The sequence below is a fragment of the Salmo salar genome, unplaced genomic scaffold (assembly GCF_905237065.1).
Source record: "Salmo salar unplaced genomic scaffold, Ssal_v3.1, whole genome shotgun sequence".
Lineage (NCBI taxonomy): Eukaryota > Metazoa > Chordata > Actinopteri > Salmoniformes > Salmonidae > Salmo > Salmo salar.
Window position 1 is genome coordinate 15,390 of NW_025548910.1, and position 27,168 is coordinate 42,557.

The 27,168-nt window shown below is 42.2% G+C and overlaps 3 gene segments (V, D, J or C); 1 reads left to right on the forward strand and 2 right to left on the reverse strand.

Moving 5' to 3' along the window:
* Positions 1–1,582: 1,582 nt before the first annotated feature.
* Positions 1,583–27,168, reverse strand: part of LOC106601705 (immunoglobulin heavy variable 3-66-like) — a 29,606-nt gene continuing 4,020 nt past the window's right edge. The window contains 1 exon segment of the V gene segment in view: positions 1,583–1,917. Within this exon segment, the coding sequence occupies positions 1,598–1,917 (320 nt within the window).
* On the forward strand, positions 7,299–8,463 carry LOC123733429 (Ig heavy chain V region PJ14-like). The segment is given in 2 exon segments: positions 7,299–7,494; positions 7,635–8,463. Coding segments are annotated over 2 exon segments (369 nt in total).
* LOC123733430 (immunoglobulin heavy variable 3-74-like) lies at positions 10,926–11,559 on the reverse strand. The segment is given in 2 exon segments: positions 10,926–11,239; positions 11,344–11,559. Coding segments are annotated over 2 exon segments (363 nt in total).

Consider the following 27,168-nt stretch of genomic DNA (forward strand, 5'->3'; position numbering starts at 1 on the left):
CAGCAGAGATGCTGTATTTTCGATAGAGATGCAACAGAAGGCCAACAAATTGTCAGACAGGGCACTTCCTGTATGGAATCTTCTCAGGTTTTGGCCTGCCATATGAGTTCTGTTATACTCACAGACACCATTTAAACAGTTTTAGAAACTTTAGAGTGTTTTCTATCCAAATCTACTAATTATATGCATATTCTAGTTTCTGGGCAGGAGTAGTAACCAGATTAATTCGGGTACGTTTTTTTATCCGGCCGTGAAAATACTGCCCCCTATCCCAAAGAAGTTAACCTGTTGAGGACCCCTTCCCGCTCTGATCCCGGTATTGGGATTTATTGACAAGAGACCATGGCAGGAAATTCAAAACTGCAAGAATCTAATCATTTCAATTTCTCAAACAATCAACTATTTTTCACCATTTGAAAGATAAACATCTCCTAAATCCAACCACATTGTCCGATTTCAAAGAGGCTTTACGGCGAAAGCATAAAGTTAGGTTATGTTAGGAGAGTACATTGAAAATAGCTGTGTGTAATGTTTTGTCAATTCAAAGACAGGCGTCACCAAAAGCAGATAACCAGCTAAAATTATGCACTAACCTTTGACAATCTTCATCAGATGACACTCCAAGGACATTATGTTATACAATACATGCATTTTTTGTTCCATCAAGTTCATATTTATATCCAAAAACAACATTTTACAGAGGTGGCGAAAATCTGATTTTTTTCCCCCCTCAAATGTTTCCGGTGATCAGCGTTACAATTTACAAAAATTACTATTTGAAAACATTGGTAAATTATTATATTGTCATTCAAAGAATTATAGATTAACATCTCGTAAATGCTACCGCATTGCCAGATTTCAAAATAACTTTACTGGGAAATCACACTTTGCAATAAACGGGGTGCTATGCTAAGAACAATAGGCTAGGATATACAGGTTAGCACCATCTAATATCAATAATACTATTGTAAATAATCCCTTACCTTTGATTATCTTCATCAGAAGGCACTTCCAGGAATCCCACGTCCACAACAAATGTGGTTTCTTTCGACAAAGTTCATAATTTATGTCCAAATAACTCCAAGTTGTTCCATGTTGTTAGCGCGTTCAGTAGGATCCTCAAAATGTAGTGGGGGGGGGGGAAAGTCACGACGAAAAGTAAAAAAAAAAATCTATTTACGTTCGTTCAAACATGTCAAACGTTGTTTAGCATCAATCTTTAGGGCCATTTTTAACGTGAAACATCAGTAATATTTCAACCCGACCTCTCCTGTGTCTTGAAAAACATTTTGAAAAATGTCTCGCCTCACATGCATGCACGCGCAGGTGCGCGCAATAATGAAGTGACGACATCCCAGGGACGTAAACGTCCCTTCATTCTAATTCGGTCTTTGTTCATCATAGACGCTTTTTCAAAATTCTCAATACTGCCCCCTAGCCCCAACAGGTGTATCATTGTGTTATTATTTGATACATCATTAGAATTGTTCCTCATGTGTCTCCTTGTCATGGTCTACTGGCCATACCATACGTGTGTCTGTGTGTTTGTACACATCCTTCCTTTCTCTACCAGATGGTTTTTGTACGGCTATTCTCATTAGTTTAACCATAGTGAGTCTCTAGCACAGTAATACACTGCAGAGTCCTCTGACTTCAACAGGTTCATGTGCAGATAGAAGTTAGAGCTATCCTTCGACGCTGTGAATCTGCCCTGTACTACTTGGGCATTGCTCTTGCTACCTTCAGAATAATAGTAAATGATCCATTCAAGTCCTTTTCCAGTTGCTTGGCGGATCCAGTACATATTAGTGCTGCTTAGAGTGAATCCACTACAGGCACATGTGAGTTTGAGGGATCCTGCAGGGGTCCCCTGGACTGACTGTTCAGCCTGTGTGAGTACGACCTGACAGTGGACACCTGAGGAGGGAGAGGAATGACAGGTCAGATCAATCAACCAGTCACATCAGTATCACAACAACACAAGTTATACTGATCAGACTACAGTCAGAAACTCACAGGAGGCAGCTGACAGCAGCAGCAGCAGCAGAGATGCAGGGAACATGGTTTGTGCTGAAGCTGAACTGGTGTGAGTTGTTCTTCTCTACTCTCCAGGGCTCAGAGGGACGTACAGGGACTCTCAGATACAGAGAGGTTTTATATAGGAGCTAGAGGGAGAGAAAGGAAGGGAGGATGGGTGGAATTTGCATAAGGAGAGGATATATATCATTAATGGGAATGTCTGTAGGGGAGAAAATATGTATTAACCGTGCAAGCTATACATAGTCTAATGTGTTCTCCATGTAAAAAATACAGACTTGTACTTGAGGTTAACCTCTATGGGCTAAGTGCTTGCGTCCCACCTACTCAACAGCCAGTTGAATCCTGTGGCGCGTTATTCAAATACCTTAGAAATGCTATTACTTCAATTTTTCAAAAATATTACTATTTTACACCATTTTAAAGATAAGACTCTCGTTAATCTAACCACACTGTGCGATTTCAAAAAGGCTTTACAACGAAAGCAAAACATTAGATTATGTCAGCAGAGTACCCAGCCAGAAATAATCAGACACCCATTTTTCAAGCTAGCATATAATGTCACATAAACCCAAACCACAGCTAAATGCAGCACTAACCTTTGATGATCTTCATCAGATGACAGTCCTAGGACATTATGTTATACAATACATGCATGTTTTGTTCAATGAAGTTCATATCTATATCAAAAACTAGCTTTTTACATTAGCATGTGACGTTCAGAACTAGCATACTAGGAAACTAGCAAACTTCCGGTGAATTTACTAAATTACTCACGATAAACGTTCACAAATAAACATAACAATTATTTTAAGAATTATAGATACAGAACTCCTCTATGCACTCGCTATGTCCGATTTTAAAATAGCTTTTCGGTGAAAGCACATTTTGCAATATTCTCAGTAGATAGCCCGGCATCACAGGGCTAGCTATTTAGACACCCAGCAAGTTTAGCACTCACCAAAATCAGATTTACTATAAGAAAAATGTTATTACCTTTGCTGTCTTCGTCAGAATGCACTCCCAGGACTTCTACTTCAATAACAAATGTTGGTTTGGTTCAAAATAATCCATAGTTATATCCAAATAGCGGCGTTTTGTTCGTGCGTTCAAGACACTATAAAAAACTTAGCCAGACAAACAATAAACTATACACAAAATAACAAACCGTGACGACAGCGGTGCAACATGCACTAACTCAAAATAATCTTCCACAAATACAGGTGGGAAAAACAACTACTTAAATATGATCCTCAATTAGAGACAACGATGACCAGCTGCCTCTAATTTGGAATCATACATTGTATCAGCTTGAATTAGATTGAGCAATAAAATCCCCACTTTTATTCCATAGGCTGGGATCCGCACTATGCAGCTGTTGCAAGAGCGCATATTTCACTGTCCACTGGTTTCCAAAATGATTGATAGGCAGCTTAAACTTCTTGAATTCAAACATTATTGGGTTCAAATAGACATTTAAATTTGTGAACAGTGTAGTGTCTTTGGCTATGCCGGATTAAGTGATATGACATGCTAACTTATAAAATGATTTCTCTGTAATTAATATTACCTGATTAAGCTAATCATGTAAATGTAATTAACTAGAAAGTCGGGGCACCACGGAAGAACGTTTATAGAGCCGTTATCTTCCGAATAAACTCTTAAAATACTTTGTAATATTTTACATCGATAGCAGTCAATATTAACCCTTGTTTTATTTTCAGTCTCATAATGAAAGTTGTAAATTCTTGGTTATCTTCACGAACCCTGGCTAACAAGTTGAATCAGCAATACAAAATTGGGTTTAATTATTTATTTACTAAATACCTAACCAATCACACAGAATTACAAATACACCGAATACACATGATGTCATACATGATGGCTGTTACACAAAGGAAAGGGGGTTGGGCTTGAATGAAAGAGCGGGAAGACTTAGGAATAAAGAAACAGCAGCTATGCTTTCGTAAATACATTATCTTATGCATTCTAAATTACCGCCCATTTGGAAAAGGAAAATGCAATAAATATTTACTCTGAGCTGCGCTTCGGTAGATTGGTCGTAGATGCTGGCCGGGTTGGCCAACAGATCTCCCTGTTTTTGGAAGAATGTCAATGGTGGTCAATTGGATACGTGGTGGTATATTCGTCTGGTTGTTAGACTGGATCTGTCGTCCGTCCTTTCCTAGCCCACGTAAGCAGCGGCCGCTGCTAACTCAACGGCTAGGAAGTAGCACTTCTGTAGTGAATAAGCTCAAAGTTCATACCATTCGCCACCAAAGCTCACGCCGAGGTTGGCTTAGTTCTGTTCTTGACATGTGTGTCCTTCTAACGTAGAGGCTGCAGACCTCCCGTACTGGAACCACGTGGTTATCTTTTCGTCAAAGGCTTATATAGTGGAGAGAGGGAGGGAGGTGTTTCATCGTTTATAACCCCTGTCTCTTCACAGGGTTGGGCCACTGATCGAGCAGGGCACTTTCCTTATGAAAACCCAATTCTCTCATTTGGAAGCTAAAATTACATTTAATCTCCTAACAAACAATTTCCATATCAAACATTTCAATTGCATAACAATTCCATGTGACTCTGATAACTAGAGGGCGTATACTTTCTCAGGTACAGTTTATGTCGTCCTGTCATCAGTCATAATGTCTCAGATGACAACTGAAATGAAATCCATACTCATTACGTTATCAAGCATATTTCCAACTGGTTTTATTAACAAAATATGGTTCCTTTCACCATTTGTTTGATGTTCCCAGACTCTCTAAATGTAACAAAGGCTATTCAAGTCCTTCAGTAGATTCAGAGAGGGGAAGGGAGAAAGGTATTTATGGGGGGGTCATAAACCTTACCCACAGGCCAACGTCATGACAACAGCCATCCAAACCAACCACAGTCCGTAAGGAGCAAATAGCTAAATGACAATATCGGGACACAGTGCCCTTCGCTCCCACTTGACATTTCCTACTGTCCGGCAACGGCGTGGGAGGTAGCTAATTAGTAGCCAATATAAGGGTGACAGTCACAGTAAGCACACACATACAACTCATGAAGCAACAGTATACACCCATCATCAATACTTTTAATAAAAAATAAACAATCGTCAATTTTAAAACTGAAACTGTACAATTATTTGTGTTAAAAGAACTGTGAAATACGACTCAGATCATCTGGCTTAAAAACAGAAGTCCAACCTCTTGCGGTACAGTAGCTCAGTGTATTGTAGTGGCATGGTAAGAAACGGAAGAAAAGAAACAGCTCAATCAAAACCGTCTAACCTTTAGCAGAGCGCTTTCGACACACCTACTACTTTCCACACGCCCACTACTTTCCATTCAACGCACCCACTCGCCCATACACCAGTCGCCATATTGGGATGCAGCTTCCCCCTCAACATCTACAGCCTCTGGGTTTACATTCAGTGACTACTGGATGGCTTGGATCAGACAGGCTCCTGGAAAAGGACTTAAATGGATTGCCATTATAAGATATGATAGTGCTGAAATCTACTACTTCCGGTTTATTCAGGGTCAGTTCACCATCTCCAAAGACACTAACAAGCAGCAGGTGTATCTCCAGATGAACAGTCTGAAGACTGAAGACTCCGCTGTTTATTATTGTGACTGAGACACAGTGACACAGGAGGCTGCAGCGTCGTACAAAAACTGGTCAATGCAGCGTCGTACAAAAACTGGTCAACATTGATCTCAGGATGTAAGTCTCTAAGAGACTTGACGCAACCTCATTGGCATCACTGACACACACTGTGAGACACATGTCATACTGTAATAGACAGATCATATTCTCAATTATATCTAAAATAATAAAACATAAAAACATACCTGCCATTTTATTTATCAAGCAGATGAAGAAAAGTCATACAACTGAAATTGCAAATCAAAGTACATTAAAATATCTAATGGGCCAAGTATAGATTGTTGAAGGACACCAACAGTTTATATATTAAATTATCATATACAACGAATAATTATACAATGAGTGTACAAAACATTATGAATACCTGGTCTTTCCATGACATAGACTGACCAGGTGAATCCAGGTGAAAGATATGATCCCTTATTGATGTCACTTGTTAAATCCACTTCAATCAGTGTAGATGAAGGGAGGAGACATGTTATAGAAGGCTTTTTAGCCTTGAGACAATTGAGAATTGAATTGTGTTCACTGGATGTACAAAACATTATGAACACCTGCTCATTCCATGACATAGACTGACCAATGAATCCTGATTTCCAACCAAATTTCGACATTTGCTCATATTAGCAATCCCAGTGGTAGTACCCAATACTACTCCCAGTCAGTTCAGGGTCAGTTCACCATCTCCAGAGACAATAGCAAGCAGCAGGTGTATCTCCAGATGATGAGCCTGAAGACTGTTTATTATTGTACCTGACAGCCACAGTGACACAGGAGGCTGCAACGCAGTACAAAAATGGGTCAACATTGATCTCAGTATAAAAGTCTTTAAGACGAGTCTGTGCTCCACTCTATCAGTAACTCCATAGCATGAACTACACACACTGATCGACACATATCATAGACAGATCATATTCTCAACTATATTCAAAATAATACATGAAAACATATAAAAACATGTACCTGCCATTTTTTGGGATCAAATAACATTTATAAAGAAAACTCAATAAAATAAATCTAAGTAAAAGTTAATGTCTAATGGGCCAAATACAGATCATTGCTGGACAAGAAAAGTTACTATATTCAATTATTATATATTTTTATAAACAGACTAATCATTTTATACATAATTAATACATTCTGTTCAATTCGCAAAAACATTGAAAAACAATAATTATTGTGTTAAAATAACATGCTGTAAACAAAGAGAGAATCAACATTTCACTCAAATGTGTATTTCATGTAACAGTTCATAATGCAGGTTGGTTCAGCTTATAACAGTCAATCAGACTTTTGTTTTTGATACTATATCGTTATATACAGTGGTGGAAAAAGTACTCAATTGTCATACTTGAGTAAAGGTAAAGATACCTTAATAGAAAATAACTAAAGTAAAAATGAAAGTTGCCAGGTAAAGTACTACTTAAGTAAAAGTCTAAAAGCATTTGGTTTTAAATATACTTAAGTATCAAAAGTTTAATGTAATTGTTAAAATATACCTAAATCTCTAAGGTCTATGCAAAGTTACACCCCTGTTTTACAATTCATTATGCAGGTTGGTTCAGCTTATAAAAGTCAATCAATGTATTTATTTCAAAACAAGTTATTTATGTACACTCTTCTTATTCTAATAGCTCTCTCAGGTCTATGCAAAGTTACACCCCCTTTCTCTATTGATATAAAGTGGAGTGTCTGTTTCTCTTTCACTCAGACTTAACAATCCAGCTCCCACCAATTCAGCTTCAACACAAATCATGTTCCCTGCATCTCTGCTGCTGCTGCTGACAGCTGCATCATGTGAGTCTCTTTCGATTTTAGTTTTTGAAACTGAAAACCTTATTTGTGATTCTGTATCGATAGTTTACACTGTCAAATTACTTTTTTGATTACTCTGTAAAATCCATAGATTGTTTTAATTCTTATTCTTCCATTGACAGGTGTACACTGTGGACTTGAGTTCACCCAACCAAGCTCATTGGATGTAAAGCCTGGAGAGTCTTTGAGCATCACCTGTAAAGTCTCTGGTTATTCTCTGACTGATAGCACCAACCTCCATGGAATAGGCTGGATCCGACATCCTACAGGAAAAGCACTTGAATGGATTTGGACCATCTATTATGATGGAAGCTCAAACTCTCAAAGTTCCCTAAAAGACAGGTTCAGTTTCACAAGAGACACTTCCAGCAACACAGTGTTTTTAAAAGGACAGAGTCTGCAGACTGAAGACACAGCTGTGTATTACTGTGCTCGGTGGCCACAGTGATACAAACCAGCAACAGACCAGTACAAAAACCTTATACCCATGGAATGAATCAAGCACAACACAACAATAAGGCATTTATTTACCACCAGTAGAGACATAAAAACAGTAGGACTGTATTTGTTCAAATCAAGTTCTATAAAACAAAATGTAAAATGTTCTTACTGATACATTGGCACAATAACAAACAGCAGGGTCTACACCATGAGTCTTCACCAAGTCCAATACATTTCATAACTGGCAAGATATGTAGTAAATAGACCAACAATTCTAAAGGAACAGCCATTTAACACCATGAAGATGCAAATGTTCTGTGTTCCAAGAGCCTACGTCTCCTCCCATTCCAATAGTCTGCTATAATAACTGAACCACACAGACCATCTCCCTCAGTCACAACTGCCACTCCCAGTCTCCTCCTTTGTTTCGAGAATCTTAGTATTTACCCACAATGAGAGTTGTAGAATGTGTGTTCCTCCTGGCTCTCATCACAGGTGAGTTAACTGGAGTTATTTCATTCCAGTGTAGGAGAGAGGAGAGGAGCTGTGCTACTTGGCTGGACGGTCACAGCCATCTAATGTCACGCTCTGACCTAGGAGAGCTGTGTTTTCTCTGTTTAGTTAGGTCAGGGTGTGATAGGTGGGTGGGTGTTCTATGTTTTTGTATTTCTTTGTGTTGGGCCAAGCTCCAGACCTCAAGTGCGCCTCCACGGCCCAGTATATCCTGTGCGTTTCCCAGTCCGTTGAGACCGGTTCCAGCTCCACGTAGGAAGCCTCCAGTGATGATCTATGGTCCGAAGCCTTCAGTGATAATCCATGGCACGAAGCCTCCAGTGATGATCCATGGCCTGGAGCCTGTAGGGATGATCCATGGCATGAAGCCTCCAGTGACAATCCATGGCCCAGAGCCTCCAGTGATGATCCATGGCACAAAGCCTCCAGTGATGATCCATGGCGCGGAACCTGTAGTGAGGATCCATGGCACGGAGCCTGCAGCGACGGTCCCCGGTCCGGAACCTCCAGCGACACTCTCCAGTCCGGAGCCTCCAGCGACGCTCCCCAGTCCGGAGCCTCCAGTGAAGGTCTGCGGTCCAGAGCCTCCAGCGACGGTTCCCGGTCCGGAGCCACCAGCGACGGTTCCCGGTCCAGAGCCACCAGCGACGGTCTGCGGTCCAGAGCCTCCAGTGACAGCCGGCGGTCCAGAGCCTCCAGTGAAGGTCTGCGGTCCAGAGCCTCCAGCGACGGTCGGCGGTCCGGGGACTCCGGCGACGGTTCCCGGTCCAGAGCCTTCTGTGGCGATCTACGGTCCAGAGTCCCCGGCGACGATATACGGTCCGGAGTCTCCGGCGACGACCCACGGTCCAGAGCTTCCGGCAACGACCTACAGTCCGGAGTTTCTGGCGACGATCCACAGTTCCTCCGGTGATAATTACGGTCCGAAGGGCACTTGGTCCCGATATTGTTACCATGTTGTAGCTTTTCATGCCCTCCCCATTGAGTAGTAGACTGTATGAATGTATAAAGGTGACATCTAGATGGTTAAAATATTTGTTATTTATTGTGTAGGCTGCTATCCTACTTGAAATATAATGCCACGTAGCTACCGCTGGCGACACAACCTTGATACCCTGTAGGAAGCGCATTAATTCGGCAGGGACAACACTGGAGCACGGTCGCTGGTTTACTATCGACTCATAGTGCAGCCCAATCAGCCACGCAAAACAGTCTTGAGTGGCAACAAATCTGCTCAATTAGCTGATTCGCTTTCCATACACCCACTCATTTTGACACACCCACTCACCCATACTTCGGTCGCCACATTGAGCTGCAGCTACCCATACTTGTACAGGTCAGTTGGTGGTATTCTCCAGGCTTTTTAACCACTGGTCCAGAATCAGTCAATGTCTGACTCTGAACACCTGTGGAAACAAAGTATAATTTGATAAAATACCTTGACTCAAAAACTCAGCTAACATTGTTTTACAAATAAAAACAGTGTAATAGTGTTCACCTGTCAAGCCCATTGTCATCAGTAGAACCACAATAGTAAATGTCATGATTAATTATTATTAGTTATTAGATGTGTTTCTGTGTTTCAGTCTAGTCAGAGCTTCAGTCCCTCTCCTCCACTCTGTAGTGAAATAAGTAGTGATGGAAAAGCTCATAGTTTTGCATTGACTCCTCCTCACAGGGTGAAAAGATCACACAGAGATTAAATATAGAATTCAGAAATGGGGAACAGATTCATAAGACCTGAATAGTTTGTTAAAGGTTCAATGGAGCTGTTTTTATCTCAAAATGATTATCTAATTTCTGGGTAGCAATAATGTGACTGTTTTCAATTAATATTGTAAAAAATATCTTCATAGCAAAGAGCAATTTCTCAAGCAAGAATTTTGCTAGGACTGTCTGGGAGTGGTTTGAGTGGGGAGGGGAAACAGAAAATGTGCTGTTATTGGCAAAGGTTTGGACTGTCCTTCTTATTGGTCAATTAACTAATTTACTGCATGGTGATGTCACCATGGAAGGCCACAACTCCCATGGAAGGCCACAACTCCCATGGAAGGCCACAAGTTTCAGGAAGTGTTTAAAAAACAATCTTACACTAAAATGGCATTATGATCATTTTCACAATTTCACAGTATTATTCCAAACTTATAGTGTGGAAATATATATATATATATATAATACACAAGAAAATCATGTTTTTGACTTCACTTGGCCTTTAAATACTTGTTCATGTGAAAACAAGAAAGCTTGACCAGACTGGACAAAATATACTTTGATTGGGTAGTTTGAGTGTCAGAGCTGGACTCTTATATTGTGTAGTGTTTTGTGATATTGTTGTTGTTGAATTCTTTACAGTAATGATACTGAGTATTAGTCTAGTGTGACACAAAGAAAGGAAGTAGTACACCAGCTTACCATGTTGTTAGGGGCTATGGGTTTTTGTACAGCTGCTTCACCAGCTTCAGTCACTGTGTCTCTCGGGCACAATAATAAACAGCAGAGTCCTCTGATCTCAGACTCTTGGCCTCTAAGAACTGTGTGCTTGTGGAGACGTCCTCAGTCAGGGTGAACTGGTCTTTCAGGGAGTCTGAGTAGTATGGAGAATTGCTATTCATTCTCCCGATCCACTCCAGGGCTTTGCCTTGGTTCTGCCTCATCCAGTGTATCCAGTAGCCACTCATTGAGAAACCAGAGATTGTACAGGACAGTTTAACAGTGTCACCAGGTCTTTTCACTTGAGGAGGAGACTGATCCAGCCTTATATCACAACAAACACCTGCAACAACAAAAAACACTCAGTTGAAGATGTGGTATTTACACTGATTTCGAGTTTAACAACTCAGCCATTCTTCAGTCACCAATGTGTAATGTTTTACTTACTGTGTATGGACATCACCATGAGAACTAAACTGCAGATAATCATCTGTTCCATTGTTCAGTATTAGCTAATATAGGACTTGTTGTAATGTCAGTCCAAGCTGCCTATAATGAAAAGACCAGAGTTGAGTGTCTGTTTATAAAGGGATGAAGGGGAGGAGACTTTGCATCGACTGTCTTCTAGAGACTTAAATAAAGACTGAGTGGGATACAGATGTAGGATCTACATTTGAGCCAGTTTTCTACAGCAGGAAATAATCCTGCTGCAACCAGAAATGTGAATTATTATGTGGATTGTAATTAATGGACATTTTTTTGGGGGAGTGATACATTTTTTGTTAGGGCAAATCAACTCTGACATTTTAAAGTGGAAATCAAAAACTTTACAATACTTTTTAAACCTTTAATACACTACAAGCTGGCATGAAAATTATCAGCATTCTTCACTCTCTTATTTTCAGATTTTTCATGTGGGATGTTCAGACTACCGTAATTTCCGGACTTTTCACCTTTTTTGGAGCTGTATTTGGTGATGGTGAACTGGCCCTGGAGGGACTGGGCAAATATAGTGCCAGTGCCAGTGTCAATGCGCCCAATCCACTCCAGTCCTTTCCCTGGTTTCTGACGGATCCAGTGCATGTAGTAGCTACCCATGGAGAATCCAGACACTGTACAGGACAGTGTTACTGACTCTCAAGGTTTCTTCACCACTTGCTAGGAGGATGTGAGAGAGTTTACATGACTGTGACCCACCAGCCAAGTAGCATAGCTCCAGTTAACTCACCTGAGATGAGAGCCAGGAGGAACACACATTCTAGAACTCTCATTGTGTGACAGATCTAAAATTCTGTAAAGGAGGAGCACAGACTGGGAGGGGTCGTCGTGACTGAGATAGATGGTCTGCGGAGGGCACTTATATCAGACTACTGAAATGTGAGGAGAACTTGGGTCTATGTGAACAGAAACACATTTGCATCTCTATGGTGTTAAATGTTTCTCTCCGTAGCTCTAGTGGTCTAAATACTACATATATTGGTACTATTGAGAAATGTTTTGGTGAAGACTCAAGGTGTTCATGTAGTAGTGACATAGACACGTATTGTGCCAGTGTATCAATAAGAAGTTTTGGGTCCTTGAAAAGCTCTATATATGTCACATGTATTATTATTATTATTATTATTACTATCACTTCCACCGATCACTATGTTTTAGTTATCTGTTCTTAATAAGCAGTTTAGAAACAGGTCATTATTGGCTGTGTAGACTACGTTTACTGAATACTTGCACTGTTGAAGACACTCATGAAGATAACACATTCTCACTTACTGTATATGAACCATGACTACTAAACACCAGACAGTCATCAGTTCCATTGTTCAGTGATAGGCAGGTTAGTGCAGGGCTTGCTGTAATGTCAGTCCAAGCTACCTATAATGAGAAGGTCAGCGCTGAGTATCTAATTATAAAGAGATGGAGAGGAGGGAGACTTTGCATACACCTCCCTCTGGAGGCTTAAATAGAGAATGAGAGATATTCTGCTCTATTCTTTGATTCCTTCCTTCCTGTCCTTTATTCTGCTCTCTGTTTTACAGATTTTACATGTGAGATGTTCAGACTAGATATGTTTGACATTTTATACAGGGCTGAACAGCACAGAAAGAAGTGCATTTCCCTATCTGGGACAATACAAGTTGTATTGATTTAGATGTATCTTTTACTGCTTATCCCCTCTTTGTAATCTATTGTGCAGTTCCCCAAGGATCTATAATTGGTCCATTACTGTTTTTAGTTTTAGTATATTTCTGTTTGCTGATCACAATAATATAATTCTGTCTGATAAAGATATTCAAAACGTAACTGTCACGACTTCCGCCGAAGTCGGTCCCTCTCCTTGTTCGGGCGGCGTTCGGCGGTCGACGTCACCGGCCTTCTAGCCACCGCCCATCCACTTTTCATTTTCCATTTGTTTTGTCTTAGTCTTACACACCTGGTTTCACTCACCCAATTACCTGTTTATTATTTAACCCTCTGTTCCCCATGTTTGTTTGTGAGGGATTGTTCTTTGTAAATCGGTCCGTTATTTGTGGGCTCGTATATTTTGCGTTGTATTTTTGTATTTTGAGTAAAGTACGTTGTTTACTCATTTCTGCTGTCCTGCGCCTGACTCTCTACACCAGCTACACACAGAACCACATTACAGTAACAGCTACAATTAACTCAATTCTGTAAAGTTGACTTTGGGCTCATGTAAATAATGTGCTTTTCAGGTTATAATATGTGTGGATTATTTTAAGAGGATAATATTGATTTCAATGTTTTTTCCATTACTTTTCAGTCTTTCTGCTCTCTCATAGAGAGTGTGTCTGAACAACAGAAGTGCCTCATTGCCTCTCATACTGGGTTCAGTGTTGATCAGTTTTTGTAAGGTGCTGCAGCCTCCTCTGTCACTGTGTCTCTGGCACAATAATAAACAGCAGAGTCTTCAGTCTTCAGGCTTTACACCTCTAAGTACAGCTGGTTTTTGGAGATGTCTTTGGTGATGGCGAACTGGTCCTGGAGAGACTGCGCATAATAAGCAGTGTCACTGTAAATGTATCCAATTCACTCAAGTCCTTTCCCTGGTTTCTGACGGATCCAGTGCATCCTGTAACTACCCATGGAGAATCCAGACACAGCACAGGACAGTGTTAATGGCTCTCCAGGTCTCTTCACCACTGGCTCAGAGGAGGTGAGTGACTGCCCCTGAACAGCTGAAAAACAGACAGAGAGTTTAGGTTACCGTGACCCTCCAGCCAAGTAGCACAGATCCTCTCCTCTCTCCTACACTGGACAGAAAAAAACACAGTTAACTCACCTGAGATGAGAGTCAAGAGGGACACACATTCTAGAACTCTCATTGTGGGATGGTTCTAATATTCTGTAAAAGGAGGAACATAGACTGGGACTACTTGTCATGACTGAGGTAGATGGTCTGTGGAGGGCAGTTATATCAGACTCCAATACAATGGGAGGAGACCTTGGGTCTTTGTGCATAGAAACATATTTGCATCTCTATGGTGTTAAATGTTTCTCCCCGTAGCTCTAGTGGTCTAAATACTACATATGTCGGTACTATTGAGAAATGTTTTGGTGAAGAATTAAGTTGTACATGTTATAGTGACATAGCCACTTATTGTGCCAATATATCAATAAGAAGTTTTATTTTATAGAGCAGTTCTTCAATTGATAATATTATAGTATATTTAACTCAGGGGCATATGTTGCACTTGTGCTTGATTCTAATGAATATTCCGTTTTTGTAAAGGTCCTGTGTTGGTTTGTATCACTGTGGTCTTTGAGCACAATAACACACAGCTGTGTCTTCAGTCAGCAGACTCTATCCTGTTAAAGTTACTGTGCTGCTGGAAGTGTCTCTGGAGATACTGAACTTGTTTTCAGCTTATCACTTTAATATATGTTACCACTGCCACATATTTCTCCAACTCACTCCAGTGCTTTTCCTGCAGGCTGTCAAACCCAACCTGTACAGTAGCTGGTGCTGGTTAAAGAATACCCAGAGACATTACAGGAGAGGGTCAGAGGCTGTCCAGCTTGCAGGGTCATAGAGCATGGCTGTGTAGAGCTCAGTCTGACAAAACACACCTGTAAAATAAAACAAACACAACGATATACAACCTTCAGTGAATTCTATTTTCCAATTCATTTGACTGAATACTATTCCTCTGTTGTTTTTTCATATATCGCTCCCAAAAACTCACAGGAGGCCCCTGCCAGCAGTAGCAGCAGATAACAGGAAGCATGGTTTGTGTTGAACTTAGACTGGTGGGAGCTGCACTTGTATATTCCAATTGAGTGAAATACAGATACACATTTTCTTTATATACTGAGAGAAGAGGAGTGGAACTTTGCATACAGCTGAGAGAAGTTGGTATAAGAAGAGAGAGAATCAACTAGTATCACTGACATGTTGAGTAGATTGATTGGTATGAGCTGCAACAACCTGCAATACAAACTTTAGAATCTCACTTTGTTTACAGCATCTTATTACCATAAAAACAATTATTATTGTTATTAATGTTACTTGAAATAGCACAGAATATAACAATCTAACTGTTGGTGTCCCTCAATGATCTATACTCGGCCAATTACATTTTTATTTATATAATTTTTTTAAAGAATGTGTTTTTAATACTTCAATATTTTAGATATAATTGAGCATATGACCTGTAGGTGAGAGTACGGTATGTCTCGACCAGTGTGTGTGTTGTTGACGACATGCAGTTGATGCTGACAGAGTGAACCATAGACTAATTTTAGAGACTCATACTGAGATCAGTGTTGACCAGTTTTTGTACGACGCTGCAGCCTCCTGTGTCACTGTGTCTTTGGCACAATAATAAACAGCAGAGTCTTCAGTCTTCAGGCTGTTCATCTGGAGATATACCTGCTGCTTGCTGTTGTCTCTGGAGATGGTGAACCGACCCTGAACTGACTGGGGGTAATAAGTGCTGCCACCATCACTGCCAGTAATAGCTGCAATCCACTCCAGTCCTTTCCCAGGAGCCTGTCTGATCCAACCCATCCAGTAGCCATTTATGTCTAAACCAGAGGCTGTACAGATCAGTTTGTGTGATTCTCCAGGCTTTTTAACCCCTGGTCCAGACTCAGTCAATGTCTGACTCTGAACACCTGTTGAAAGAAACCACAGATGTTGTTAAATTAGTCAATTTATTCACCATAAATATTTTTAAAAAAGAGACACATGATGCAGTTACCAACAGCAGCAGAGATGCAGGGAACATGGTTTGTGTTGAAGTTGAACTGGTGGGAGCTGCTCTTCTCTCCTCTCCAGGACTCAGAGGGACGTACTAGGACTCTCAGATACAGAGAGGTTTTTATATAGGGACGAGGTGGAGAAGGGAAGTGAAATTTGCATAAGGAGAGGATATACTGTATAATATACTGTACAATGAGTAATTATACAGTATATACTATATACTGTTTAATTAAAGGGAATATCTGTGCGGGGAAGAATATTTAATAACTGTGAAAACTATAAATACTCTGTGTTGTCAATGTAAAACAAGAACTGACTTATACAGCTGCATAATGTTAGCCTGTTGGGTCTAGGGGGCAGCATTTGCACGTCTGGATAAAAAAAATGTACCCGATTTAATCTGGTTACTAATCCTACCCAGTAACTAGAATATGCATATACTTATTATATATGGATAGAAAACACTCTAAAGTTTCCAAAACTGTTTGAATGGTGTCTGTGAGTATAACAGAACTCATTTGGCAGGCAAAACCCTGAGACATTTTCTGACAGGAAGTGGATACCTGATGTGTTGTATTGACTTTAAACCTCTCCCATTGAAAAACACAGGGGTTTAGGAATATTTTGGCACTTCCTATTGCTTCCACTAGATGTCACCAGCCTTTACAAAGTGTTTTGAGTCTTCTGGAGGGAGATCTGACCGAACAAGAGCCATGGAACGGTGATGTCCCATTAGACACCTGGCGCGCTACTTCATGTTGGGTACCCTCGTTCCAATACGTTATAAAAGGCTATGCATTCGTCCACCTTGAATATTATTCATGTTCTGGTTAAAAAAGGCCCTAATGATTTATGCTATACAACGTTTGACATGTTTGAACGAACGGAAATATATTTTTCCCCTCGTTCATGACGAGAAGTCCGGCTGGCTTACATCATGTGCTAACGAGACGGAGATTTTTGGACATAAATGATGAGCTTTTTTGAACAAAACTACATTCGTTATGGACCTGTGATACCTGGAAGTGACATCTGATGAAGAGAATCAAAGGTAATGGATTATTTACATAGTATTTTCGATTTTAGATCTCCCCAACATGACGTCTAGTCTGTATCGCAACGCGTATTTTTCTGGGCACAGTGCTCAGATTATTGCAAAGTGTGATTTCCCAGTAAGGTTATTTTTAAATCTGGCAAGTTGATTGCGTTCAAAAGATGTAAATCTATAATTCTTTAAATGACAATATAATATTTTACCAATGTTTTCTAATTTTAATTATTTAATTTCTGACGCTGACTTGACTGCCGGTTATTGGAGGGAAACGATTTCCTCAACATCAATGCCATAGTAAAACGCTGTTTTTGTATATAAATATGAACTTGATAGAACTAAAAATGCATGCATTGTCTAACATAATGTCCTAGGAGTGTCATCTGATGGAGATTGTAAAAGGTTAGTGTATCATTTTAGCTGGTTTTATGGTTTTGGTGACCCTGTCTTTGACTTGACAAAACATTACACACAACTCTTGTAAATGTACTGTCCTAACATACTCTAAATTTATGCTTTCGCCGTAAAACCTTTTTGAAATCGTAAAACGTGGTTAGATTAAGGAGATGTTTATCTTTCAAATGGTGTAACATAGTTGTATTTTTGAAAAATTTGAATTTTGACATTTATTTGGATTCAAATTTGCCGCTCTTGAAATGCACCTGCTGTTGATGGAGTGCACCACAGGTGGCACGCTAGCGTCCCACCTAGCCCCAAGAGGTTAGGCATCTTTGTACAATGAGCTTTACAATCTGCTAATATTTTTTGTATCATAACCCAGGAGTGTCAATGGTCCCCAGTCTTTAATATTAAGCTGAATATACAGTGCATTTGGAAAGTATTCAGACTCCTTGTCCTTTTCCCACATTTTGTTACGTTACAGCCTTATTCTAAAATGTATTAAATAAAATAAAAAATATGCAATCTACGCACAATATCCCATAATGACGAAGCAAAAGCTGTTTTTTAGACATTTTTGCAAATGTATTAAAAATAAAAAACATAAACACCATCCATAAGGTGAATCATTGTGGTGGCAGCATCATGCTGTGGGACGTTTTTCAGCGGCAGGGACTGGGAGAGTAGTCAGGATCGAGGCAAAGATTAACAGAGCAAAGTACAGAGAGATCATTGATGACAACCCACACAGCCAACGCAGGAGTCTTTGAATGTCCTTGAGTGGCTCATCCAGAGCCTTGAACCCAATCAAACATCTCTGGAGAGACCTGTGCAGCAATGCTCCCCATCCAACCCGACAGACCATTAAAGGATCTGCAGAGAGGAATTGGAGAAAGTCCCCAAATACAGGTGTGCCAAGCTTGTAGCGTCATACCCGAGAAGACTTGAGGTTGTAATTGCTGTCCATGGTGCTTCAACAAAGTTCTGAGTAAAGGGTCTGAACAGTTATGTAAATGTGATATTTCAGTTTTGTATTTGTAATAAATGTGCAAAAATGGCAAAAGAAATCGTTTTTTATTTTGTCATTATGCGGTATTGTCTGGGGGGGGGAAATGATTGAATCCATTTTAGAATAAGGCTGTAACGTAACAAATACGGAAAAAGTTATAATTAAAATATTAAAGTAATGGATCACTAATTACTTCATTGAATGTTTGATAGACATATTACAGAAGTTGATGATATTCTAGTCTTATCAGCCTGGAAGGGGTATAATTGGCAAACAATTCATATATGAATTTACCGCACAGCCATTGAAAAGTAGGGGTTATATTAATTTACAAATTTGATAATTTCATTTAAATGAGCTCCAGAAAATATGCATATGCTGTACAGTTTTCCATGCATACAAGCATCACTAACTATACAGTGCTTACAGTAGGAAACTAAGTGATCAACATTAGATACTACCTATGCTACAGTGATTATGGAGGATTTAGAAGTTTTTTCCACAGGGGGACCACAGACTGAGAGAGTATTAATAAAGTAGCTATCTAGTACGTCAGGAGATAGCAGAGTTCACCATAGAGTTCATGGTCAGATTTAATAGGTCAGATAGTTAGTAAGCTCGATGTGTCATTCACCACAGATATTTGGAACATTAAATCTAGGTTAGCAAGAGATAGTGTTAAATGAGAGACAAGGGTGCTGTGGTGGAAGGAGGGGTATAAAGTCTCTATTTCATACCGCATCAAGTTGCTGCTGTGGAACATATGCAGTGTATGAGAGGAAGAGGTAATAGGAGAGATACCTGGTGAAACCTTTGGTTCAGCTCAACATTAATGCCATTTTGACAATCATTTAATAAGTCATTTAGCAGACTCTCTTATCCAGAGCGACTTACAAATTGGTGGATTCACCTTATGATATCCAGTGGAACAACCACTTTACAATAGTGCATCTAAATCTTTTAAGGGGGGGGTTAGAAGGATTACTTTATCCTATCCTAGGTATTCCTTAAAGAGGTGGGGTTTCAGGTGTCTCCGGAAGGTGGTGATTGACTCTGCTGTCCTGGCGTCGTGAGGGAGCTTGTTCCACCATTGGGGTGCCAGAGCAGCGAACAGTTTTGACTGGGCTTAGCGGGAACTGTGCTTCCTCAGAGGTAGGGAGGCGAGCAGGCCAGAGGTGGATGAACGCAGTGCCCTTGTTTGGATGTAGGGCCTGATCAGAGCCTGAAGGTACGGAGGTGCCGTTCCCCTCACAGCTCCGTAGGCAAGCACCATGGACTTGTAGCGGATGCGAGCTTCAACAGGAAGCCAGTGGAGAGAGCAGAGGAGAAGGGTGACGTGAGAGAACTTGGGAAGGTTGAACACCAGCGTTCTGGATGAGTTGTAGGTGTTTAATGGCACAGGCAGGGAGCCCAGCCAACAGCGAGTTGCGGTAATCCAGACGGGAGATGACAAGTGCCTGGATTACGACCTGCGCCGCTTCCTGTGTGAGGCAGGGTCGTACTCTGCGAATGTTGTAGAGCATGAACCTACAGGATTGGGTCACCACCTTGATGTTAGTAGAGAACGACAGGGTGTTGTCCAGGGTCACGCCAAGGTTCTTAGCACTCTGGGAGGAGGACACAATGGAGTTGTCAACCGTGATGGCGAGATCATGGAACGGGCAGTCCTTCCCCGGGAGGAAGAGCAGCTCCGTCTTGCCGAGGTTCAGCTTGAGGTGGTGATCCGTCATCCACACTGATATGTCTGCCAGACATGCAGAGATGCGATTCGCCACCTGGTTATCAGAAGGGGGAAAGGAGAAGATTAATTGTGTGTCGTCTGCATAGCAATGATAGGAGAGACCATGTGAGGATATGACAGAGCCAAGTGACTTGGTGTATAGCGAGAATAGGAGAGGGCCAAGAACAGAGCCCTGGGGGACACCAGTGGTGAGAGCACGTGGTGCGGAGACAGATTCTCGCCACGCCACCTGGTAGGAGCGACCTGTCAGGTAGGACGCAATCCAAGCGTGGGCCGCGCCGGAGATGCCCAACTCGGAGAGGGTGGAGAGGAGGATCTGATGGTTCACCGTATCAAAGGCAGCAGATAGGTCTAGGAGGATGAGAGCAGAGGAGAGAGAGAGTTAGCTTTAGCAGTGCGGAGAGCCTCCGTGACACAGAGAAGAGCAGTCTCAGTTGAATGACCAGTCTTGAAACCTGACTGATTTGGATCAAGAAGGTCATTCTGAGAGAGATAGCAGGAGAGCTGGCCAAGGACGGCACGTTCAAGAGTTTTGGAGAGAAAAGAAAGAAGGGATACTGGTCTGTAGTTGTTGACTTCGGAGGGATCGAGTGTAGGTTTTTTTCAGAAGGGGTGCAACTCTCGCTCTCTTGAAGACGGAAGGGACGTAGCCAGCGGTCAAGTATGAGTTGATGAGCGAGGTGAGGTAAGGGAGAAGGTCTCCGGAAATGGTCTGGAGAAGAGAGGAGGGGATAGGGTCAAGCGGGCAGGTTGTTGGGCGGCCGGCCGTCACAAGACGCAAGATTTCATCTGGAGAGAGAGGGGAGAAAGAGGTCAAAGCACAGGGTAGGGCAGTGTGAGCAGGACCAGCGGTGTCGTTTGACTTAGCAACGAGGATCGGATGTCGTCAACCTTCTTTTCAAAATGGTTGACGAAGTCATCCGCAGAGAGGGAGGAGGGGGGGGGAGGAGGATTCAGGAGGGAGGAGAAGGTTTTCCTCCATTTCCGCTCGGCTGCCCGGAGCCCTGTTCTGTGAGCTCGCAATGAGTCGTCGAGCCACGGAGCAGGAGGGGAGGACCGAGCCGGCCTGGAGGATGGGGGACATAGAGAGTCAAAGGATGCAGAAAGGGAGGAGAGGAGGGTTGAGGAGGCAGAATCAGGAGATAGGTTGGAGAAGGTTTGAGCAGAGGGAAGAGATGATAGGATGGAAGAGGAGAGAGTAGCGGTAGAGAGAGAACGAAGGTTGGGAAAGAAGGAGGCAGAGAGGAATGAGTCAAAGGTAGACGTGGGGAGGTTAACCTGTTAGGGCTAGGGGGCAGCATTGACACGGCTGGATAAAAAACATACCCGATTTAATCTGGTTACCACTCCTACTCAGTAACTAGAATATGCATATACTTATTACATATGGATAGAAAACACCCTAAATTTTCTAAAACTGTTTGAATGGTGTCTGTGAGTATAACAGAACTCAAATGGCAGGTCAAAACCTGAGAGATTCCTTTACAGGAAGTGGCCTGTCTGACCATTTCTTGAACTTCTTTTCCATCTCTATCTTTTACTAAGGATCTCTGCTCTAACGTGACACTTCCTACGTCGTCCATAGGCGCTCAGAGCCCGGGAAAAAACAGAATGTCGTCATCCCAGCCCCAGGCTGAAACACTTGATCGCCTTTCTCAAGTGGCCGATCAAGGGACTCTGGCCTTAGGCGCGTGACCCGACCGCCCCCGCCTTTGTGATTTTTTCCTCTGTTTGCCGAAAAGGAGATTCCCTGTCGGAATATTATCGCTTTTCTACGAGAAAAAAGGCGTAAAATTGATTTTAAACAGCGGTTGACATGCTTCGAAGTACGGTAATGGAATATTTAGAATTTTTTTGTCACGAATTGCGCCATGCGCACGACCCTTCTTTACCATTTCGGATAGTGTCTGGAACGCACGAACAAAACGCCACTATTCGGATATAACGATGGATTATTTTGGACCAAACCAACATTTGTTATTGAAGTAGCAGTCCTGGGAGTGCATTCTGACGAAGACAACAAAAGGTAATCAAACTTTTATAATAGTAAATATGATTATGGTGAGTGCTAAACTTGCCGGGTGTCTAAATAGCTAGCCCGTGATGCCTGGGCTATGTACTTAGAATATTGCAAAATGTGCTTTCACCAAAAAGCTATTTTAAAATCGGACATATTGAGTGCATAGAGGAGGTCTGTATCTATAATTCTTAAAATAATTGTTATGCTTTTTGTGAACGTTTATCGTGAGTAATTTAGTGAGTAACATTAGATTATGTCAGCAGAGTACCCAGCCAGAAATAATCAGACACCCATTTTTCAAGCTAGCATATAATGTCACATAACCCCAGAAGACAGCTAAATGCAGCACTAACCTTTGATGATCTTCATCAGATGACAATCCTAGGACATTATGTTATACAATACATGCATGTTTTGTTCAATCAAGTTCATATTTATATCAAAAACCAGCTTTTTACATTAGCATGTGACGTTCAGAACTAGCATACCCCCGCAAACTTCCAGCGAATTTACTAACAATTTACTAAATTACTCACGATAAACGTTCACAAAAAACATAACAATTATTTAAAGAATTATAGATACAGAACTCCTTTGTGCAATCGAGGTGTCCGATTTTAAAATAGCTTTTCGGGGGAAAGCACATTTTGCAATATTCTCAGTAGATAGCCCAGCCATCACGGCTAGCCATTTAGACACCGACTAGGTTTTCGCCCTGACCAAAGTCAGATTTACTATTACAAAAGTTTGATTAGCTTTGTTGTCTTCGTCAGAATGCACTCCCAGGACTGCTACTTCAATAACAAATGTTGGTTTGGTCCAAAATAATCCATCGTTATATCCAAATAGCGGCGTTTTGTTCGTGCGTTCCAGACACTATCCGAAATGATAAATCAGGGTTACGAGCATGGCGCAATTCGTGACAAAAAAAATTCTAAATATTCCATTACCGTACTTCGAAGCATGTCAACCGCTGTTTAAAATCAATTTTTATGCCATTTTTCTCGTAAAAAAGCGATAATATTCCGACCGGGAATCTCCGTTTAGTTAAACAGAGGAAAGAAAACAAAGCTTTCGGTCGACGCAGGCACGAGCCTGAGTCTCACAGTACTGTAACCAGCCACTACCCAAACGCGCTACTTTTTTTCAGCCAGAGCCTGCAAAGCCACAATTCAGCTTTTTGCCGCCTTCTGAGAGCTTATGGCAGCCGTAGGAAGTGTCACGTAACACCAGAGATCCTTTGTAATGGATAGAGATGGCAAAGAAGGCCAAGAAATGGTCAGACAGGTTACTTCCTGTACAGAATCTTCTCAGGTTTTGACCTGCCATTTGAGTTCTGTTATACTCACAGACACCATTCAAACAGTTTTAGAAACTTTGGAGTGTTTTCTATCCAAAGCCAATAATTATATGCATATTCTAGTTACTGGGCAGGAGTAGTAACCAGATTAAATTGGGTACGTTTTTTATCCAGCCGTGTCAATACTGCCCCCTAGCCCTAACAGGTTAACTTCTTACATCTAGACGTTCCGCTAGCGGAACACCGCTCCAATATCCCATTATAGGGCGTGGCGCAAAATACAAACTCCTCGAAAATCCGAAAACTTCAATTTTTCAAACATATGACTATTTTACACCATTTTAAAGACAAGACTCTCCTTTATCTAACCACACTGTCCGATTTCAAAAAGGCTTTGCAACGAAAGCAAAACATTAGATTATGTCAGGAGAGTACCCAGCCAGAAATAATCAGACACCCATTTTTCAAGCTAGCATATAATGTCACAAAAACCAAAACCGCAGCTAAATGCAGCACTAACCTTTGATGATCTTCATCAGATGACACTCCTAGGACATTATGTTATACAATACATGCATGTTTTGTTCAATCAAGTTCATATTTATATCAAAAACCAGCTTTTTACATTAGCATGTGACGTTCAGAACTAGCATTCCCACCGAACACTTCTGGTGAATTTACTAAATTACTCACGATAAACGTTCACAAAAAACATAACAATTATTTTAAGAATTATAGATACAGAACTCCTTTATGCAATCGCGGTGTCCGATTTTAAAATAGCTTTTCGGTGAAAGCACATTTTGCAATATTTTGAGTAGATAGCCCGGCCATCACAGGCTAGCTATTTTGACACCCACCAAGTTTGGTACTCACCAAAAATTGGATTACCTTTGCTGTTCTTCGTCAGAATGCACTCCCAGGACTTCTACTTCAACAACAAATCTTGGTTTGGTTCCAAATAATCCATGTTATATCCAAATAGCGGCGTTTTGTTCGTGCGTTCAAGACACTATCCGAAGGGTAACGAAGGGTGACGCGCCGACGCATATTGTGACAAAAAATGTCAAAATATTCCATTACCGTACTTCGAAGCATGTCAAAGGCTGTTTAAAATAAATTTTTATGCGATTTTTCTCGTAAAATAGCGATAATATTCCGACCGGGAAACCCTGTTTTCGTTCAAAGACTGAAAATGTAAAATGGACTCTTCACATGCACGCCCGCGCCCGTCTCATTGTTCTCAGATCGACCACTATCCAAATGCGCTACTGTTTTTCAGCCATGGACTGCAAAGTCATCATTCAACGTTCTGGCGCCTTCTGAGAGCCTATGGGAGCCTTAGAAAGTGTCACGTTACAGCAGAGATCCTCTGTTTTCAATAAAGAGGCTAAAGAAGGCCAAGAAATGGTCAGAGAGGGCACTTCCTGTTTGGAATCTTCTCAGGTTTTTGCCTGCCATATGAGTTCTGTTATACTCACAGACACCATTCAATCAGTTTTAGAAACTGTAGGGTGTTTTCTATCCAAATCAAACAATTATATGCATATTCTAGTTTCTGGGCAGGAGTAATAAACAGATTAAATTGGGTACGTTTTTTATCCGGCCGTGAAAATACTGCCCCCTATCCATAACAGGTTAAGTAGTCCCCCAGATGAGCAGGGCGAGTTCATGCCCACCTAGGCCTTTCTTCAACCGCCACCGCTTATGCCTCTGGCCCTTGGGGAGCCCACAGAGGCTGGGGCTCGGGGGGTAGTGGTGGAGGAGGTCCATCCGGTGGTGTCTCTGGCCTGCATGTCTGTGTTGTGTGCATTCGTATTCCTCGAGGGGCAGGGACTTTTCTGAGGCGGCTGGCGTGCCAGCGTGATCCATTGCTCAACATGAATGTGGCGGGCCCCAGTTGTCGACTGACCTGCAGGGGTTCCGACCAGAATGAGGCCCTTTTGTTGCACCGCTGAGGCCGTCGGGCTCGGACCCAGTCAGACACTTGGATGATCGACTTCTTCACCCTGTGTGCCTTGTCAAAACGCTGTTTCATTGCTCTTTGGTGCCTGTTCACTGCCTGCTATTCTTGGGTGCACCTAGTCGCCAGTTCTGCTACTCTCTGTGTTCTGAGTCTGTCCAGTGGCAGTTCCATCTCACGACCTAGCATGAGGGATGCCAGTTAGACCTATGTTGTTGTGTGTTTGCTTGCTCTGTAGTGCATTAGCGTTTGATTCAAAGCAGTTTGGAACGTGCACCCCTGGACCAGGTGAGCTATGATGCCGTTCTTCAGCGTTTGGTTGAAGCGTTCCGCCCCTCCGTTAGCTTGTGGGTTGTAGTAGGCCATGCGGATGTGTTTGATTCCCTTTTGCTGAGATATGAGGAGAACTCGGCAGAGGTTAGCTGGGGCCCATTGTCAGTGGTAAGGGTGAGGGGTAGGCCCCACCTTGTGAACAGGCTGTCTAGGATGTCCACGATGGCCTGTGCTGTGACAGTTCCGACAGGAACCACTTCTGGCCACTTAGAGTGGAGGTCATACACCACCACCAGGAAGCGCTGATGGTGAGTGACTGCGTGTCCATAGATCTCGCCACAGATGTCCAGTTGGATGTGCTCCCAGGGGCGGGGCGGCCATTCGAGAGGCTGCAGGGGGTGGGGCGGACTGTCCTGTTTTCCCACTGAGGAGGCATGCAGCACAATCCCTGACCAGGGCTTCAATGTCGTGGTCGATGGCTGGCCATCACACAAGGTCTCGACATCGCTGTTTGACCTTCACTATGCCCAAGTGCCCCTTGTGCACCATGGATAGAACACGCGCACTCAGACCACTCGGGAACACAGTGCAAAACCCTCGAGAAACACAGACTTCTTCCCAGCAAGAAAGTTTGTGCTTCACCCTGGCGAAAGTCGCCAGCTCTTCCGCACGTGTGATGGCCATCCAGTGCGTATGTAGGTGCGCAGGGTAGACAGTGTGGGATCCTGTTCCGATGCTTGCTTCAGCTCCTCCAGTGAGATGACTGACTGAAGAGGAGCGTAAAGCATTTGTACAAGCTCTGTTTAGTTGTTGTCTGGCAAGACGGTCGGAGTAGGAGCGTCAAAGGAGCGTGATAGGTCTGCCACCACATTATCACTCCCCGGAGTGAACTTCAGCTGATAGTCATACTGTCTGAGGCGGTCGGCCCATCTGTGCAGCTGAAGTGGCTTGTGGCCAGTTCCTGATGCCGACAGTAGCGTTGTGAGGGACTGGTGGTCGGTTCGGAGCGTGAACAGACGGCCATATAGGTAGAGGTGCCACCTTTAGCACGCCCAGACACAGGCCAGTGGTTCTCGTTCGCCCACAGAGTACCGTTGTTCTGTGGGGCTCAGGGCCCTTGAGGCGAAGGCGACGGGCCTCTCAATGCCCTTCTGCAGCTGTGAGAGGACAGCTCCTAGTGCTCCAGCTGAGACGTCACATGTGACAATGGTGGGGCAGATGGGGTCAAAGTGAGCCAAGACTGGGGCTGTGGTGAGCTGGCTCTTCAGTGAGCGGACCACGTCTGAGCAGGCTGC